This window comes from Panulirus ornatus, chromosome 61 (genome assembly GCF_036320965.1).
Source record: "Panulirus ornatus isolate Po-2019 chromosome 61, ASM3632096v1, whole genome shotgun sequence".
In the NCBI taxonomy this organism is placed as follows: domain Eukaryota; kingdom Metazoa; phylum Arthropoda; class Malacostraca; order Decapoda; family Palinuridae; genus Panulirus; species Panulirus ornatus.
The window spans coordinates 5,963,860-5,984,056 of NC_092284.1; the positions used below are offsets into that span (position 1 = coordinate 5,963,860).

At 40.0% G+C, this 20,197-nt stretch overlaps 1 protein-coding gene across 1 annotated transcript; it reads right to left on the reverse strand.

Annotated features, from left to right (window-relative positions):
- Positions 1–3,553: 3,553 nt before the first annotated feature.
- LOC139767491 (uncharacterized) lies at positions 3,554–19,565 on the reverse strand. Its single transcript, XM_071696916.1, has 2 exons — positions 19,469–19,565; positions 3,554–10,256 (listed from the first exon to the last, which is right to left on the reverse strand). The coding sequence occupies exon 2, from the start codon at positions 9,483–9,485 to the stop codon at positions 8,250–8,252; it is 1,236 nt and encodes a 411-aa protein (XP_071553017.1). The 5' UTR covers positions 9,486–10,256; positions 19,469–19,565; the 3' UTR covers positions 3,554–8,249.
- Positions 19,566–20,197: the final 632 nt, after the last annotated feature.

The window sequence follows — 20,197 nt, forward strand, 5'->3', positions numbered from 1 at the left end:
TACTTCTTTTGGAAAATTAAAAAAAAACGAGAGGGGAGGATTTCCAGCCCCCCGCTCTCTCCCCTTTTAGTCGCCTTCTACGACACGCTGGGAATACGTGGGAAGTATTCTTTCTCCCCTATCCCCAGGGAAAATATATAAACATATATATATATATTTACTTATTTATTTTGCTTTGTCGCTGTCTGTCGCTGTCTCCCGCACCTGCCAGGTAGCGCAAGGAAACAGACGAAAGAAATGGCCCAACCCACCCCCACACACATGTACAAACACACATGTCCACAAACGCAAACATACACACCCACACATCCCAACGTACACACATATATACACACACAGACACACACATATACACACATGCACACAATTCACACTGTCTGCCCCTACTCACCCTCATCGCAACCCCGCCACACAGGGAATAACATCCCTCTTCCCCCTCATGTGTGCGAGGCAGCGCCAGGAAAAGACAACAAAGGCCCCATTCGCTCACACTCAGTCTCCAGCTCTCATGCAATAATGCCCGAAACCACAGCTCCCTTTCCACATCCATATATATATATATATATATATATATATATATATATATATATGTTGGATTACGTGTTAATTGACAGGCGCGCGAAAGAGAGACTTTTGGATGTTAATGTGCTGAGAGGTGCAACTGGAGGGATGTCTGATCATTATCTTGTGGAGGCTAAGGTGAAGATTTGTATGGGTTTTCAGAAAAGAAGAGTGAATGTTGGGGTGAAGAGGGTGGTGAGAGTAAGTGAGCTTGGGAAGGAGACTTGTGTGAGGAAGTACCAGGAGAGACTGAGTACAGAATGGAAAAAGGTGAGAACAATGGAAGTAAGGGGAGTGGGGGAGGAATGGGATGTATTTAGGGAATCAGTGATGGATTGCGCAAAAGATGCTTGTGGCATGAGAAGAGTGGGAGGTGGGTTGATTAGAAAGGGTAGTGAGTGGTGGGATAAAGAAGTAAGAGTATTAGTGAAAGAGAAGAGAGAGGCATTTGGACGATTTTTGCAGGGAAAAAATGTAATTGAGTGGGAGATGTATAAAAGAAGAGACAGGAGGTCAAGAGAAAGGTGCAAGAGGTGAAAAAGAGGGCAAATGAGAGTTGGGGTAAGAGAGTATCATTAAATTTTAGGGAGAATAAAAAGATGTTCTGAAAGGAGGTAAATAAAGTGTGTAAAACAAGGGAGCAAATGGGAACTTCAGTGAAGGGCACAAATCGGGAGGTGATAAGAAGTAGTGGTGATGTGAGAAGGAGATGGAGTGAGTATTTTGAAGGTTTGTTGAATGTGTTTGATGATAGAGTGGCAGATATAGGGTGTTTTGGTCGAGGTGGTGTGCAAAGTGAGAGGGTTAAGGAAAATGATTTGGTAAACAGAGAAGAGGCAGTAAAAGCTTTGCGGAAGATGAAAGCCGGCAAGGCAGCAGGTTTGGATGGTATTGCAGTGGAATTTATTAAAAAAGGGGCTGACTGTATTATTGACTGGTTGGTAAGATTATTTAATGTATGTATGTCTCATACAGAGAGGAAAGTGATTGGTTCTCAGTGAATGTAGGTTTGCGGCAGGGGTGTGTGATGTCCCCATGGTTGTTTAATTTGTTTATGGATGGGGTTGTTAGGGAGGTAAATGCAAGAGTTTTGGAAAGAGGGGCAAGTATGAAGTCTGTTGGGGATGAGAGAGCTTGGGAAGTGAGTCAGTTGTTGTTCGCTGATGATTCAGCGCTGGTGGCTGATTCATGTGAAACTGCAGAAGCTGGTGACTGAGTTTGGTAAAGTGTGTGGAAGAAGAAAGTTAAGAGTAAATGTGAATAAGAGCATGGTTATTAGGTACAGTAGGGTTGAAGGTCAAGTCAATTGGGAGGTGAGTTTGAATGGAGAAAAACTGGAGGAAGTGAAGTGTTTTAGATATCTTGGAGTGGATCTGGCAGCGGATGGAACCATGGAAGCGGAAGTGGATCATAGGGTGGGGGAGGGGGCGAAAATTCTGGGGGCCTTGAAGAATGTGTGGAAGTCGAGAACATTATCTCGGAAAGCAAAAATGGGTATGTTTGAAGGAATAGTGGTTCCAACAATGTTGTATGGTTGCGAGGCGTGGGCTATGGATAGAGTTGTGCGCAGGAGGATGGATGTGCTGGAAATGAGATGTTTGAGGACAATGTGTGGTGTGAGGTGGTTTGATCGAGTGAGTAACGTAAGGGTAAGAGAGATGTGTGGAAATAAAAAGAGCGTGGTTGAGAGAGCAGAAGAGGGTGTTTTGAAGTGGTTTGGGCACATGGAGAGGATGAGTGAGGAAAGATTGACCAAGAGGATATATGTGTCGGAGGTGAAGGGAACGAGGAGAAGAGGGAGACCAAATTGGAGGTGGAAAGATGGAGTGAAAAAGATTTTGTGTGATCGGGGCCTGAACATGCAGGAGGGTGAAAGGAGGGCAAGGAATAGAGTGAATTGGAGCGATGTGGTATACCGGGGTTGACGTGCTGTCAGTGGATTGAATCAAGGCATGTGAAGCGTCTGGGGTAAGCCATGGAAAGCTGTGTAGGTATGTATATTTGCGTGTGTGGACGTATGCATATACATGTGTATGGGGGGGGGTTGGGCTATTTCTTTCGTCTGTTTCCTTGTGCTACCTCGCAAACGCGGGAGACAGCAACAAAGTATAAAAAAAAAAAAAAAAAATGACTCATGGTGAGGTGCCTGAGGATTGGCGGAATGCGTGCATAGTGCCATTATACAAAGGCAAAGGGGATAAGAGTGAGTGCTCCAATTACAGAGGTATAAGTTTGTTGAGTATTCCTGGTAAATTATATGGGAGGGTATTGATTGAGAGGGTGAAGGCATGCACAGAGCATCAGATTGGGGAAGAGCAGTGTGGTTTCAGAAGTGGTAGAGGATGTGTGGATCAGGTGTTTGCTTTGAAGAATGTATGTGAGAAATACTTAGAAAAGCAAAGGGATTTGTATGTAGCATTTATGGATCTGGAGAAGGCATATGATAGAGTTGATAGAGATGCTCTGTGGAAGGTATTAAGAATATATGGTGTGGGAGGCAAGTTGTTAGAAGCAGTGAAAAGTTTTTATCGAGGATGTAAGGCATGTGTACGTGTAGGAAGAGAGGAAAGTGATCGGTTCTCAGTGAATGTAGGTTTGCGGCAGGGGTGTGTGATGTCTCCATGGTTGTTTAATTTGTTTATGGATGGGGTTGTTAGGGAGGTGAATGCAAGAGTTTTGGAAAGAGGGGCAAGTATGCAGTCTGTTGTGGATGAGAGAGCTTGGGAAGTGAGTCAGTTGCTGTTCGCTGATGATACAGCGCTGGTGGCTGATTCATGTGAGAAACTGCAGAAGCTGGTGACTGAGTTTGGTAAAGTGTTCGAAAGAAGAAAGTTAAGAGTAAATGTGAATAAGAGCAAGGTTATTAGGTACAGTAGGGTCAAGTCAATTGGGAGGTAAGTTTGAATGGAGAAAAACTGGAGGAAGTGAAGTGTTTTAGATATCTGGGAGTGGATCTGGCAGCGGATGGAACCATGGAAGCGGAAGTGGATCATAGGGTGGGGGAGGGGGCGAAAATCCTGGGAGCCTTGAAGAATGTGTAGAAGTCAAGAACATTATCTTGGAAAGCAAAAATGGGTATGTTTGAAGGAATAGTGGTTCCAACAATGTTGTATGGTTGCGAGGTGTGGGCTATGGATAGAGTTGTGCGCAGGAGGATGGATGTGCTCGAAATGAGATATTTGAGGACAATGTGTGGTGTGAGGTGGTTTGATCGAGTAAGTAACGTAAGGGTAAAAGAGATGTGTGGAAATAAAAAGAGCGTGGTTGAGAGAGCAGAAGAGGGTGTTTTGAAATGGTTTGGGCACATGGAGAGAATGAGTGAGGAAAGATTGACCAAGAGGATATATGTGTTGGAGGTGGAGGGAACGAGGAGAAGTGGGAGACCAAATTGGAGGTGGAAAGATGGAGTGAAAAAGATTTTGTGTGATTGGGGCCTGAACATGCAGGAGGGTGAAAGGAGGGCAAGGAATAGAGTGAATTGGACCGATGTGGTATACCGGGGTTGACGTGCTGTCAGTGGATTGAATCAGGGCATGTGAAGCATCTGGGGTAAACATGCAAAGCATGTGGGGCCTGGATGTGGAAAGGGAGCTGTGGTTTCGGTGCATTATTACATGACAGCTAGAGACTGAGTGTGAACGAATGGGGCCTTTGGTGTTTTTCCTGGCGCTACCTTGCACACATGAGGGGGGAGGGGGATGGTATTCCATGTGTGGCGAGGTGGCGATGGGAACAAATAAAGGCAGACAGTATGAATTATGTACATGTGTATATATGTATATGTCTGTGTGTGTATATATATGTATACATTGAGATGTATAGGTATGTATATTGTGCGTGTGTGGACATGTATGTATATACATGTGTACATGGGCGGGTTGGGCCATTCTTTTGTCTGTTTCCTTGTGCTACCTCACTAACGCGGGAGACAGCGACAAAGCAAAATAAATAAAAAAATGAATAAATATATATATATATCTCTGTTTACCCTATCATATGCCTTCTCCATATGATATATATATATATATATATATATATATATATATATATATATATCGGGGCATATATATATGTGATCGGGGCCTGAACATGCAGGAGGGTGAAAGGAGGGCAAAGAATAGAGTGAACTGGAGCGATGTGGTATACCGGGGTTGACGTGCTGTCAGTGGATTGAATCAAGGCATGTGTATGGGGGTGGGTTGGGCCATTTCTTTCGTCTGTTTCCTTGCGCTACCTCGCAAACGCGGGAGACAGCGACAAATAAAAAGAGCGTGGTTGAGAGAGCAGAAGAGGGTGTTTTGAAGTGGTTTGGGCACATGGAGAGAATGAGTGAGGAAAGATTGACCAAGAGGATATATGTGTCGGAGGTGGAGGGAACGAGGAGAAGAGGGAGACCAAATTGGAGGTGGAAAGATGGAGTGAAAAAGATTTTGTGTGATCGGGGTCTGAACATGCAGGAGGGTGAAAGGAGGGCAAGGAATAGAGTGAATTGGAGCGATGTGGTATACCGGGGTTGACGTGCTGTCAGTGGATTGAATCAAGGCATGTGAAGCATCTGGGGTAAACCATGGAAAGCTGTGTAGGTATGTATATTTGCGTGTGTGGACGTATGTATATACATGTGTATGGGGGTGGGTTGGGCCATTTCTTTCGTCTGTTTCCTTGCGCTACCTCGCAAACGCGGGAGACAGCGACAAAGTATAATAAGAAAAAAAAAAATATATATATCATATGGAGAAGGCATATGATAGGGTAAACAGAGATATTCTGTGGAAGATATTGAGTATATGGTGTGGGAGGTAAGTTGCTAGAAGCAGAGAAAAGTTTTTATCCGATGTAAGGCATGGGTACGAGTAGGAAGAGAGGAAAGTGATTGGCTATTAGGTTCAGTAGGGTTGAGGGACAAGTTAATTGGGAGGTAAGTTTGAATGGAGAAAAACTGAAGGAAGTGAAGTGTTTTAGATATCTGGGAGAGAACTTGGCAGCGGATGGAACCATGGAAGTGAAGTGATCACAGTGTGGGGGAGGGGGGCAAAGGTTCTGGGAGCACTGAAGAATGTGTGGAAGGCGAGAATGTTATCTCAGAAGCAAAAATGGGTATGTTTGAAGGAACAGTGGTTCCAGCCTATGTTATATGCTTGTGAGGCATGGGCTATAGATAGGCTTGAGCAGAGGAGGGTGGATGTGTTAGAAATGAAATGTTTGAGGACAATACGTGGTGTGAGGTGCTTAGATCACATAAGTAATGAAAGGGTAAGAGATGTGTGGTAATAAAAAGAGTGTGGTTGAGAGAGCAGAATAGGGCGTGTTGAAATGGTTTCGTCACATGGAGTGAATGAGTGAGGAAAGATTGACAAACAGGATATATGTGTCAGAGGTAGAGGGAACGAGAAGCGGGAGACCAAACTGGAGGTGGAAGGATGGAGTGATAAGAATTTTGAGGGATCGGGGCCTGAACATACAGGAAGGTGAAAGGCGTGCAAGGAATAGAGTGAACTGGAATGATGTGGTGTACTGGGGTCGACGTGCTGTCAACGGATTGAACCACAGCATGTGAAGCTAGAGACTGAGTGTGAGCGAATGTGGCCTTTGTTGTCTTTTCCTAGCGCTACCTCGTGCACATGCGGGGGGAGGGGGTTGTCATTTCATGTGTGGCAGGGTGGCGACGGGAATGAATAAAGGCAGCAAGTATGAATTATGTACATGTGTATATATGTATATGTCTGTGTATGTATATATATGTATACGTTGAAATGTATAGGTATGTATATGTGCGTGTGTGGATGTGTATGTGGGTGGGTTGGGCCATTCTTTCGTCTGTTTCCTTGTGCTACCTCGCTAATGCGGGAGACAGTGACAAAGTATAATAAATGAATATAAATAAATGTGCATGTGTGGGCATATACGTATACATATGCGTATATGAGTGGGTTGGGCCATTCCTCATCTGTTTCCTTGCATTCCTTCACTAATGCAGATGGCGATTAAAAAAAAAAGATAATAATAATAATGATAATGAAAATAATAATAATAATAATAATAATAATAATAATAACAATAATAATAATAATAATAATAATAATAATAATAATAATAATACTTTCAGTCATCAAAACACTTATTAATCTTCAAAATTTTCATTATTTCAAATTTTTTCAAAACCAACGAGGCCATTTTCATGACCAATTTTACAATGGAATCAACTTACACATAAAATAAGCATAGTCATTTCTAAAGAAATATACTTTCACAATATAAATATTCCATCTATCTCTCTATCTGTACCTCTAATGCCTGTTCCCTCCAATCCTATTCCTATCAATCAATTGTGGAGTGGTAGGATGGGTGAATGTAATACTTTGAGGTGGTTTGGGCTTGTGGAAAGAATGCAAGATGGGGAGTTTACAAGAAGAATGTAAGATTGAAGGGATCGGTGATACACAAAGACCAACTGCGATGTGCGGTAATAGAGTGGAAGAGTGCTCGAAGGAGAGTAATATGGTAAAAACAAGTGGAATGGTGTATGCAAAGGAGGACATGCAAGGACAGGTATACAAAAATTGGACAAGTGAGGAATCTTTTGACATGGCCATCCCTTTAATGGGAATTCCCTTGATAAGAATATTAACTCTGCTCATGATTAATATACTTAAAAGAATGCCTTTCAGAATAAAAGATAAAATTCACAGGAATTTCTTAGGCCATTTCTTTTTTAATCCTTAGCATGTTATGCACCTTAAATAGCAATGTTTGTAACATTTTTCAAATCAATCTAGCTAAATCATTAATCACATAAAAGTCAGACTGATTCAGACCCATAAGAATTCTAAACTTTAACTCACAAGCTAATGAATATTAGTCTGGTAATATGAAGAATGTTGGTCTGAACATTCCTCACAAGGGTAGCTCAGTCTGTGATGGATCTCTTTGACTGAGAGGTTTTCACATTTGGTACATACAACATTCTTGCTATTCTCACAGCATGACTGACATTTACTGTTTCCATCGGCAAGATCACTCACTCTTGAAAACTGTTTATACTATTGAACATGAAAAAGAGATATATCTAATGTACTTTAACCCAGTCCTATCATCTGATTGTTGACTAATTGTGGGCTGTCTTGACTTATGTCTGATCGCATACGCAAAAAATGATTCACCTCAACTGAGACAATGTCTCTACAGTTTTAGCAGTTTCTGCTAGATACTAAGAGTCTGATTTCTACTCCATTAACTTGTGTGATTCTAAAAATTTGGTGTTAAGATTATATTCTACTCTGCGTCTAGCAAAGAAACCCTCATCAGGAAAAGGATCTTGCTTTCTGTTACATAAGAGGTCTGTATAAATCTAAGGGCAATCTATTTGTAACAAAAAAGGAATAAAATGTGTTCATCTGTGTACTGACATGAGTGATAAGGTGCTCAAGATTCTATGTAATACTGTATACAGTCAAGTTATCACCGGAGATAATTACAAAAGAAATGACATAATAATTCATATACAATCACAAATGAAAACACTGTAATTTATATACAATTAATAAAGAAGTGACACTGTAATATAAATACAATTACAAAGCAAGAAACCTAGTTAAGATCCCTGAGGTACTCCATAAGCAATTTCTTTGGCATATGAAGGAATATTAAGATAAACTGAATCTGGTTTCTCTGAGTACTACCAAATAAATTCACTTTTTCCCACCAGTGTGAATACTGATATGTCTTTTCATATCACCCTTTCTAGAAAATCTTTTCCCACACACTTCACATTTAAACCTTTTCTCACCTGTATGAATAACCCAATGGCTGTTAAGGTGGCTTTTCTGAATGAATAGTTTCCCACATTCACCACATTCATATTTTTTCTCATTTTTGTGAATAAGCCTGTGCTTCTTAAGACAATCCTTCCAAGAAAACAGTTTCCCACATTCCTCACATTCAAACTTTTCCTTACTCGTGTGAATAAGCTTATGTACATTAAGGTACTTCTTTAAACTGAACAACTTCCCACATTCCTCACATTCAAAATTTTTTTCACCTCTATGATTGAGCTTATGTATGTTAATATGGCTTTTTCGAGTGAATAGTTTTCCACACTCATCACATTCAAATTTTTTCTCGCCTGTGTGAATAACCATGTGCATGTCAAGATGATTTTTCCGGGTGAATAGTTTCCCACATTCACTACATTCAAAGTCTTTCTTACCTGTGTGAATAAGCTTATGCATGTTGAGGTATCTCTCTACAGTAAACAGTTTACCACAGTCCTCACATTCAAAATTTTTCTCATTTGTATGAATAAGCTTGTGTATGTTTAAGTGAGTCTTCTGAGTGAACAGCTTTCCACATTCCTTACATTCAAATTTTTTCTCACCTGTGTGAATAAGCTTATGCATGTTAAGGTGGCCTTTTTGAGTGAATAGTTTCCCACATTCATCACACTCAAATTTCTTCTCACCTGTGTGAATAAGTTTATGCACATTAAGATGGCCTTTCAGAGTGAAAAGTTTCCCACATTCCTCACACTGAAACTTCTTCTCACCTGTGTGGATGAGGTTATGCATGATAAGGTGGCTTTTCTGAGTGAAAAATTTCCCACATTCTTCACATTTGAACTTTTTCTCACCAGAATGAATAAGCTTATGCATATTAAGATGGCTTTTCAGCATAAACATTTTTCCACACTCATCACATTTAAAATTCTTCTCACCTGTGTGTGTAAGTTTATGCATGTTAAGATGTCCTTTCAGTGTAAACAGTTTACCACATTCATCACATTCAAAGTTTTTTTCACCAGTATGAATAAGTTTATGTTTCTTCAGGTTACTCTTTCCAGTGATTAACTTGCCACACTCTTCACACTCAAACTTTTTCTCACCTATATGAATTACTGTATGCATGCTAAAGTAGTTCTGAGTGAACATTTTGCTGGGGTTAGATTATTTTCTATTACATGAATATCAATACTCCTTTTCAGATGAAGTTTCTTAACATAATTTACCTGTATCTCTCATATTATAAATATACAGAAAACGAATTCAAGTCCTCTATCACCGTTCTTTCTGATGAACATATTCTGACATCTCTCACTTGTTTACTGTTTTCTATGACAGTGAACAATAGGGATCATCTGAATATCATTTGTGGTAAACTAATTCTGAGAGAAACAAAGTCAAATAGTTAAATTTTATCTCTGCCACTCTTCATCTGAGTGAACAATACATCATATGAGAATACTGAACTGATGACTTATAACTAATAATTCTTTATGTAAGAATACACATCTGTACTGAATGAGTTCTATTAATATACAATACTAACACAAAAATATTTCTTCTTCCCTCTATTGCAAACATGAAAGCTTCCAAGATTTGGAATCACCATTAAATACACCAAGTATGATCTACCTTAAGAAATTATCTAAGTTTCATTCCTGATGTGGACACATTGAATTACAAAGCAGAAGCAATCAACAACAGCTTGGTCTGACATACAAAAGCAACTAGTCTTGACTTTTTTAAGATGTGCTTGGAAAAAGGTAAAAATCAAAAAAAAAAATAGACAAAGTAGCACCACAAGCTGTGGACTCAGTCTTGCCTGAAGAATTACTTCAACATACATCCAGCTCTTGATAACCTTATATTTGATGTCTCAGCTATTCTTTCAGTCCTGAGCTTGTACAGAAACAACTGTATCTGGAAGTGCAAGCAACATAAATATTCAGATTTCTATAATCTAACTGATATACACATGTATAATTGTGTAAAACAGCTTCATCTCTGAACATAAAGTGATGATGGGAAAGATGTGTAACCTTGCCAAAGCTGATCAACAACCAAAATCATTTCATGAAGCCAATTTGAAAGTTATACTCGGGGACACCACTCACACTACTCAGTCAATAAACTAAACTAAAGAGACCACACATCCCTGATGCACTTATCTGTTAAACATATATGCTGTACACCTACATTACAAAACACTAATGTACTTCTGTATAACAAGTGCAGATCTAGTCACTGACTGTGATACCCTGATGCACTGTCATTCTGGAGGTCCCTAGTTAAGCCTTAAGCCCCAGATGATTCGGCAACATGTCAACCACAACAGACAAGTAAAAAAAATTAAATATATATGTGTAAATATATTATAATTATTATTATATCATTTTGCTTTGTCGCTGTCTCCCGCATTTGCGAGGTAGCGCAAGGAAACAGAAGAAAGAAATGGCCCAACCCACCCCCATACACATGTATATACACACACGTCCACACACGCAAATATACATACCTATACATCTCAATGTACACATATATATACACACAGACACATACATATATACCCATGCACACAATTCACACTGTCTGCCTTTATTCATTCCCATCGCCACCTCGCCACACATGGAAATTGAGAAACATCATAAGCCAATATTCCAGTTTCATGTTAAGAGAAGTGGTCCAGGCAGTAGGATACAGTGGTTAAACTGATGAAAACTACTATTGACGTTTGTGTAAATAAATTATACATTTCCCTTTTCCATAGCCAGAGGCTGAACCATTATGTGACATTCATTTTTTCAGTTCATTTCAAGCTAGAAGTTTCAGTTTTCTAAATTATTTATTACATTTTTCATATGTATGTATATATATATATATATATATATATATATATATATATATATATATATATATATATATATGTGTGTGTGTGTGTGTATGTGTGTATATGTGTGTATGTGTGTGTGTATGTATATATATATATTATCCCTGGGGATAGGGGTGAAAGAATACTTCCCACGCATTCCACACGTGTCGTAGAAGGCGACTAGAGGGGACGGGAGCGAGGGGCCAGAAATCCTCCCCTCCTTGTATTCTTAACTTTCCTCTTGGGCAATCTTTCCTCACTCATTCTCTCCATGTGCCCAAACCATTTCAAAACACCCTCTTCTGCTCTCTCAACCACGCTCTTTTTATTTCCACACATCTCTCTTACCCTTACGTTACTTACTCGATCAAACCACCTCACACCACACATTGTCCTCAAACATCTCATTTCCAGCACATCCATCCTCCTGCGCGCAACTCTATCCATAGCCCACGCCTCGCAACCATACAACATTGTTGGAACCACTATTCCTTCAAACATACCCATTTTTGCTTTCCGAGATAATGTTCTCGACTTCCACACATTCTTCAAAGCTCCTAGGATTTTCGCCCCCTCCCCCACCCTACGATCCACTTCTGCTTCCATGGTTCCATCCGCTGCCAGATCCACTCCCAGATATCTAAAACACTTTACTTCCTCCAGTTTTTCTCCATTCAAACTTACCTCCCAATTGACTTGACCCTCAACCCTACTGTACCTAATAACCTTGCTCTTATTCACATTTACTCTTAACTTTCTTCTTTCACACACTTTACCAAACTCAGTCACCAGCTTCTGCAGTTTCTCACATGAATCAGTCACCAGCGCTGTATCATCAGCGAACAACAACTGACTCACTTCCCAAGCTCTCTCATCCACAACAGACTGCATACTTGCCCCTCTTTCCAAAACTCTTGCATTCACCTCCCTACTCCCTAACAACCCCATCCATAAACAAATTAAACAACTATGGAGACATCACACACCCCTGCCGCAAATCTACATTCACTGAGAACCAATCACTTTCCTCTCTTCCTACACGTACAAATGCCTTACATCCTCGATAAAAACTTTTCACTGTTTCTAACTTGCCTCCCACACCATATATTCTTAGTACCTTCCACAGAGCATCTCTATCAACTCTATCATATGCCTTCTCCAGATCCATAAATGCTACATACAAATCCATTTGTTTTTCTAAGTATTTCTCACATACATTCTTCAAAGCAAACACCTGATCCACACATCCTCTACCACTTCTGAAACCACACTGCTCTTCCCCAGTCTGATGCTCTGTACATGCCTTCACCCTCTCAATCAATACCCTCCCATATAATTTACCAGGAAAACTCAACAAACTTATACCTCTGTAATTTGAGCACTCACTCTTATCCGCTTTGCCTTTGTACAATGGCACTATGCAAGCATTCTGGCAATCCTCAGGCACCTCACCATGAATCATATATACATTAAATAACCTTACCAACCAGTCAACAATACAGTCACCCCCTTTTGTAATAAATTCCACTGCAATACCATCCAAACCTGCTGCCTTGCCGGCTTTCATCTTCCGCAAAGCTTTTACTACTTCTTCTCTGCTTACCAAATCATTTTCCCTAACCCTCTCACTTTGCACACCACCTCGACCAAAACACCCTATGTCTGCCACTCTATCATCAAACACATTCAACAAACCTTCAAAATACTCACTCCATCTCCTTCTCACATCACAACTACCTTGTTATCACCTCCCCATTAGCCCCCTTCACTGAAGTTCCCATTTGCTCCTTTGTCTTACACACTTTATTTACCTCCTTCCAGAACATCTTTTTATTCTCCCTACTTGTCGTAGAAGGCAACTAGAGGGGAAGGGAGCGGAGGGCCAGAAACCCTCCCCTCCTTGTATTTTACCTTTCTAAAATGGGAAACAGAAGAAGGAGTCACGTGGGGAGTGCTCATCCTCCTCGAAGGCTCAGATTGGGGTGTCTAAATGTGTGTGGATGTAACCAAGATGTGAAAAAAGGAGAGATAGGTAGTATGTTTGAGGAAAGGAACATGGATGTTTTGGCTCTCAGTGAAACAAAGCTCAAGGGTAAAGGGAAGAGTGGTTTGGGAATGTCTTGGGAGTAAAGCCAGGGGTTAGTGAGAGGACAAGAGCAAGGGAAGGAGTAGCAGTACTCCTGAAACAGGAGTTGTGGGAGTATGTGATAAGAGTGTAAGAAAGTAAATTCTAGATCAATATGGGTAAAACTGAAAGTTGATGGAGAGAGATGGGTGATTATTGGTGCATATGCACCTGGGCATGAGAAGAAAGATCATGAGAGGCAAGTGTTTTGGGAGCAGCTGAATGAGTGTGTTAGTGGTTTTGATGCACAAGACCGGGTTATAGTGATGGGTGATTTGAATGCAAAGGTGAGTAATGTGGCAGTTGAGGGAATAATTGGTATACATGGGGAGTTCAGTGTTGTAAATGGAAATGGTGAAAAGCTTGTGGATTTGTGTGCTGAGAAAGGACTGGTGATTGGGAATATCTGGTTTCAAAAGCGAGATATACATAAGTATACTTATGTAAGTTGGAGAGATGGCCAGAGAGCGTTATTGGATTAGGTGTTAATTGATCGGTGCGCGAAAGAGAGACTTTTGGATGTTAATGTGCTGAGAGGTGTAACTGGAGGGATGTCTGATCATTATCTTGTGGAGGCAAAGGTGAAGATTTGTAGAGGTTTTCAGAAAAGAAGAGAGAAAGTTGGGGTGAAGAAAGTGGTGAGAGTAAGTGAGCTTGGGAAGGAGACTTGTGTAAGGAAGTACCAGGAGAGACTGAGTACAGAATGGAAAAAGGTGAGAACAAAGGAGGTAAGGGGAGTGGGGGAGGAATGGGATGTATTTAGGGAAGCAGTGATGGATTGCGCAAAAGATGCTTGTGGCATTAGAAGCGTGGGAGGTGGGTTGATTAGAAAGGGTAGTGAGTGGTGGGATGAAGAAGTAAGATTATTAGTGAAAGAGAAGAGAGAGGCATTTGGACAATTTTTGCAGGGAAAAAATGCAAATGAGTGGGATATGTATAAAAGAACGAGGCAGAAGGTTAAGAGAAAGGTGCAAGAGGTGAAAAGGAGGGCAAATGAGAGTTGAGGTGAGAGAGTATCATTAAATTTTAGGGAGAATAAAAAGATGTTTTGGAAGGAGGTAAATAAAGTGCATAAGACAAGGGAGCAAATGGGAACTTCAGTGAAGGGGGCTAATGGGGAGGTGATAACAAGTAATGGTAATGTGAAAAGGAGATGGAGTGAGTATTTTGAAGGTTTGTTGAATGTGTTTGATGATAGAGTGGCAGATATAGGATGTTTTGGTCGAGGTGGTGTGCAAAGTGAGAGGGTTAGGGAAAATGATTTGGTAAACAGAGAAGAGGTAGTAAAAGCTTTGCGGAAGATGAAAGCCGGCAAGGCAGCAGGTTTGGATGGTATTGCAGTGGAATTTATTAAAAAAGGGGGTGACTGTATTGCTGACTGGTTGGTAAGGTTATTTAATGTAGGTATGATTCATGGTGAGGTGCCTGAGGATTGGCGGAACGCTTGCATAGTGCCATTGTACAAGGGCAAAGGGGATAAGAGTGAGTGCTCAAATTACAGAGTTATAAGTCTGTTGAGTATTCCTGGGAAATTATATGGGAGGGTATTGATTGAGAGGGTGAAGGCATGTACAGAGCATCAGATTGGAGAAGAGCAGTGTGGTTTCAGAAGTGGTAGAGGATGTGTGGATCAGGTGTTTGCTTTGAAGAATGTATGTGAGAAATACTTAGAAAAGCAAATGGATTTGTATGTAGCATTTATGGATCTGGAGAAGGCATATGATAGAGTTGATAGAGATGCTCTGTGGAAGGTATTAAGAATATATGGTGTGGGAGGCAAGTTGTCAGAAGCAGTGAAAAGTTTTTATCGAGGATGTAAGGCATGTGTACGTGTAGGAAGAGAGGAAAGTGATTGGTTCTCAATGAATGTAGGTTTGCGGCAGGGGTGTGTGATGTCTCCATGGTTGTTTAATTTGTTTATGGATGGGGTTGTTAGGGAGGTGAATGCAAGAGTTTTGGAAAGAGGGTCAAGTATGCAGTCTGTTGTGGATGAGAGAGCTTGGGAAAAGAGTCAGTTGTTGTTCGCTGATGATACAGCGCTGGTGGCTGATTCATGTGAGAAACTGCAGAAGCTGGTGACTGAGTTTGGTAAAGTGTGTGAAAGAAGAAAGTTAAGAGTAAATGTGAATAAGAGCAAGGTTATTAGGTACAGTAGGGTTGAGGGTCAAGTCAACTGGGAGGTAAGTTTGAATGGAGAAAAACTGGAGGAAGTAAAGTGTTTTTTATATCTGGGAGTGGATCTGGCAGTGGATAGAACCATGGAAGTGGAAGTGAATCATAGGGTGGGGGAGGGGGCGAAAATTTTGGGAGCCTTGAAGAATGTTTGGAAGTCGAGAACATTATCTCGGAAAGCAAAAATGGCTATGTTTAAAGGAATAGTGGTTCCAACAATGTTGTGTGGTTGCGAGGTGTGGGGTATGGATAGAGTTGTGCGCAGGAGGGTGGATGTGCTGGAAATGAGATGTTTGAGGACAATATGTGGTGTGAGGTGGTTTGATCGAAATGACAACCCCCTCCCCCCGCATGTGCGCGAAGTAGCACTACGAAAAGACAACAAAGACCACAGTCGTTTACACTCACGTCTCTAGCTGTCATGTATAATGCACCTGAAACCAAAGCTCCCTTTCCACATCCAGGCTCCACAAAACTTTCCATGGTTTACCCTAGATACTTCACATGCCCTTGTTCAATCCATTGACAGCATGTCGACCCCAGTATACCACATCATTCCAATTCACCCTATCCCTTGCACGCCTTTCACCCTCCTGCATGTTCAGGCCCGATCACTCAAAATCTTTTTCACTCCATCTTTCCACCTCCAATTTGGTCTCCCACTTCTCCTCGTTCCCTCCACTTCTGACACATATATCCTCTTTGTCAATCTTTCCTCATTCATTCTTTCCATGTGACCAAACCATTTCAAAACACCCTCTTCTGCTCTCTCAACCACTCTTTTTATTACCACACATCTCTCTTACCCATTCATTACTTACTCAATCAAACCACCTCACACCACATATTGTCCTCAAACATCTTATTTCCAACACATCCACCCTCCTCCGCACAACTCTATCTATAGCCCACGCCTCACAACCATATAACACTGTCAGAACCACTATTCCTTCAAACATACCCATTTTTGCTTTCTGAGATAAAGTCCTCGTCTTCCACACATTTTTCAACGCTCCCAGAACTTTCACCCCCTCCCCCACCCTATGACTCACTTCCGCTTCCATGGTTCCATCCACTGCCAAATCCACTCCCATATATCTAAAACACTTTACCTCTTCTCTGTTTACCAATTCATTCTCCCTGACCCTCTCACTTCGCACACCAACTCGACCAAAACACCTTATATCTGCCACTCTATCATCTAACACATTCAACAAACCTTCAAAGTACTCACTCCATCTCCTTCTCACATCACCACTACTTGTTATTACATGCATAGTATTACACCCATTTCTGCTACTTTCTTTTATTTGGTTGCCAATATAAACAAAGAGTTCTGGGAGCATTGAAGAATGTGTGGAAGGCGAGAACATTATCTCGGAGAGCAAAAATGGGTATGTTTGAAGGAATAGTTGTTCTGACAATGTTATATGGTTGTGAGGCATGGGCTATAGATAGAGTTGTACAAAGAAGGGTGGATGTGTTGGAAATGAGATGTTTGAGGACAATATGTGGTGTGAGGTGGTTTGATTAAGTAAGTAATGAAAGGGTAAGGGAGATGTGTGGTAATGAAAAGAGTGCGGTTGAGAGAGCTGAGGAGGATGTGTTGAAATGGTCTGGACAAATGGAGAGAATAAGTGAGGAAAGATTGACAAACAGGATACATGTGTCAGAGGTGGAGGGAAGAAGGAGAAGCAGGAAACCAAACTGAAGGTGGAAAGATGGAGTGAAAAAGATTTTGAGCGATTAGGGCCTGAATATACAGGAGGGTAAAAAGCATGCAAGGAATAGACTGAATTGGTATGATGTGGTATACTGAGGTCGATGTGCTATCAATGGATTGAACCAGAACATGTGAAGCGTCTGGGGTAAACCATGGAAAGGTTTGTGAGGCCTGGATGTGGAAAGGGAGCTGTAGTTTTGGTGCATTACACATGACAGCTAGAGAGTGAGTGTGAACGACTGTGGCCTTTTTTGTCTGTTCTTGGCACTGATCCACTGGGGAGGGGATGCTATTTTGTGTGTGGCAGGGTGGCGACGGAAATGGATGAAAGCAGCAAGTATGGATATGTAGATGTATATACATTATCATATATGTCTGTATATGCATATGTTGAAATATTTTTTTTTTTCTTTTAAACTATTCGCCATTTCCCGCGTTAGCGAGGTAGCGTTAAGAACAGAGGACTGGGCCTTTTTTGGAATATCCTCACCTGGCCCCACTCTGTTCCTTCTTTTGGAAAATTAAAAAAAAAAAAACGAGAGGGGAGGATTTCCAGCCCCCCGCTCCCTCCCCTTTTAGTCGCCTTCTACGACACGCAGGGAATACGTGGGAAGTATTCTTAATCCCCTATCCCCAGGAATATATATGTATGTATATGTGCGTGTGTGGGCAGTTCTGTATATACATGAGTATGTGGGTGGGTTGAGCCATTCCTCGTCTGTTTCCTTGCACTACCTCGCTAATGCTGGAGATGGTGATTAAGTATAATAATTAAATTAGAATTTAAGTGTGGGAAATCTCTCATAAGCATTAACTGAAGCCCTAATAAGATGTAGATATTTGAACTCATCCAAAATATTTGCATAACTCAGATGAAGTCAGATTCAAACTTTACAAGGCATAGCCACTTTCACTGGAATAAATGAATAATAAAGGATGATATGCACTTATATATTCTACATGTATGTTTTCTTGTTACATCAAAGCATCGTTCACTTATGTCATTTCTTCTTTCACTGCAGTATCTATTGCTTAAATCAATTTATGAACCAAATATAGCCCAACAGAATCTGAACAATCACCAGGTAAATGTTTTTGGTCAGCTACCCGCAAGACCATTAATCTTCTAATGCAAATAAGGATAAACAAATGAACGTTGTGACACCATAGGCATTCCTACAGTTCACTTGATATTTTGCAATATTTTGTGTTAAAAATGCTTCATTAACTGTCAACTGTTGATTCTGAATGTTTTTATTTCACAATTTCCCTCTACTTCAAAGCTTTGCCCACCTTACAAAAACTCAAAACTTATGGAGTTTCAAGAGTAGAAGAGTTAACAGTATATATACATATGGGAGCTATCTTAGTTTGGTGATATAGAAGGAGAGATAAGGGAGAAAACAGTACAGCGTAGAGAAGCTATTAAGACCCTTAATAGAATAATGAAGGGTAGTGGCGTAAACACGGAAGTCAAGAAAAGATTTGGGAAAACCGAGTCCGAACACTGACCTATACAGCCAAAATGTGGACATAGGAAGAGTCACAGAGGTAAAGAATCCAGGATGTGGAAATAAATCAAGAAAAAAGCCTGTGGTATGACTAGGCGGAATAAAGAAAGTAATGAGAAGGCGTAATATGATTAGGTACAGGAGGGAATGAACTGCGGACTGACTCAGAGGAGGAAACGTAATGTCTTGGGTGGTTCGGGCAAGAGGAGAGTTTACAAGGAGAGTTTACGATAACATGATTCAAGGTGTTGGTGTGAGAGGAAGACCATTTGCGACATTGGGAAAATAGATCAGAGGACGAGTGCATGAATGGTGTACACGAGGGATGTATGTAGTAAGGACAGGGATATATATTGTGACCACGGGAGTTGCTGGTGCCACCAGAAATATAGATAAATGTATACAGTTATAGATATCACACCAATGGTCTTATACCCCATACCATCTTCACACAAAGATTTATTCTTATATTCTGGAAAAGTGGTGTCCGTAAACTTGAAAATATAAAGAAATTCATCTAATTACAATTCTTAACTACCTTTCCTATAATTTCTTTTGTAGCAATTACATATAAGTGTTACTGGTGTCTTAACTACTGTATTGTTCATAACGAGGATCATTATGACCATTAACTACCACGTTAAGGTCTAAAACCCTAGTTATTAATAGCAAATTTCGTCCTACATGACCAATTATTATTATCATTATCATCAAACACAAACACAACCTTACCTAGTCATCATAATCAACTAAGTTTATCACAGACACAAACAATACTCAAGGTGACAACAACAACAACAACAACAATGAGTATGTTCGTATGTTGCACCAGAGACCACCGGCTCAACATTGTTATGGTCCTTTATTATTATTATTATTATTATCATTATTATTATTATCATTATTATCATTGTCATTATTATTATTATTATTATTATTATTATTATTATTATTATTATTATTATTATTATTATTATCATCATTATTATCATTATCATTATTATTATTATTATTATTATTATTATTATTATTATTATTATTATTATTATCATCATTATTATCATTGTCATTATTATTATTATTATTATCATTATTATTATTATTATCATCATTATTATCATTGTCATTATCATTGTCATTATTATTATTATCATTATTATTATTATTATCATTATTATTATCATTATCATTATTATTATTATTATTATTATTATTATTATTATTATTATTATTATCAATATTATTATTATTAATGTTATTATCATTACTACTACTACTACTACTTCTTTTTCTTTCTTTCAAACTATTCGCCATTTCCCGCATTAGCGAGGTAGCGTTAAGAACAGAGGACTGGGCCTTTGAGGGAATACCCTCACCTGGCCCAATTCTCTGTTCCTTCTTTTGGAAAATTAAAAAAAAAAAAAAAAACGAGAGGGGAGGATTTCCAGCCCCCCCCCGCTC

Coding starts and splice junctions, on each gene's coding strand:
- LOC139767491 (XM_071696916.1), bottom strand. CDS start 9,485: ATGTTCACTCAGAACTACTTTAGCATGCATACAGTAATTCATATAGGT.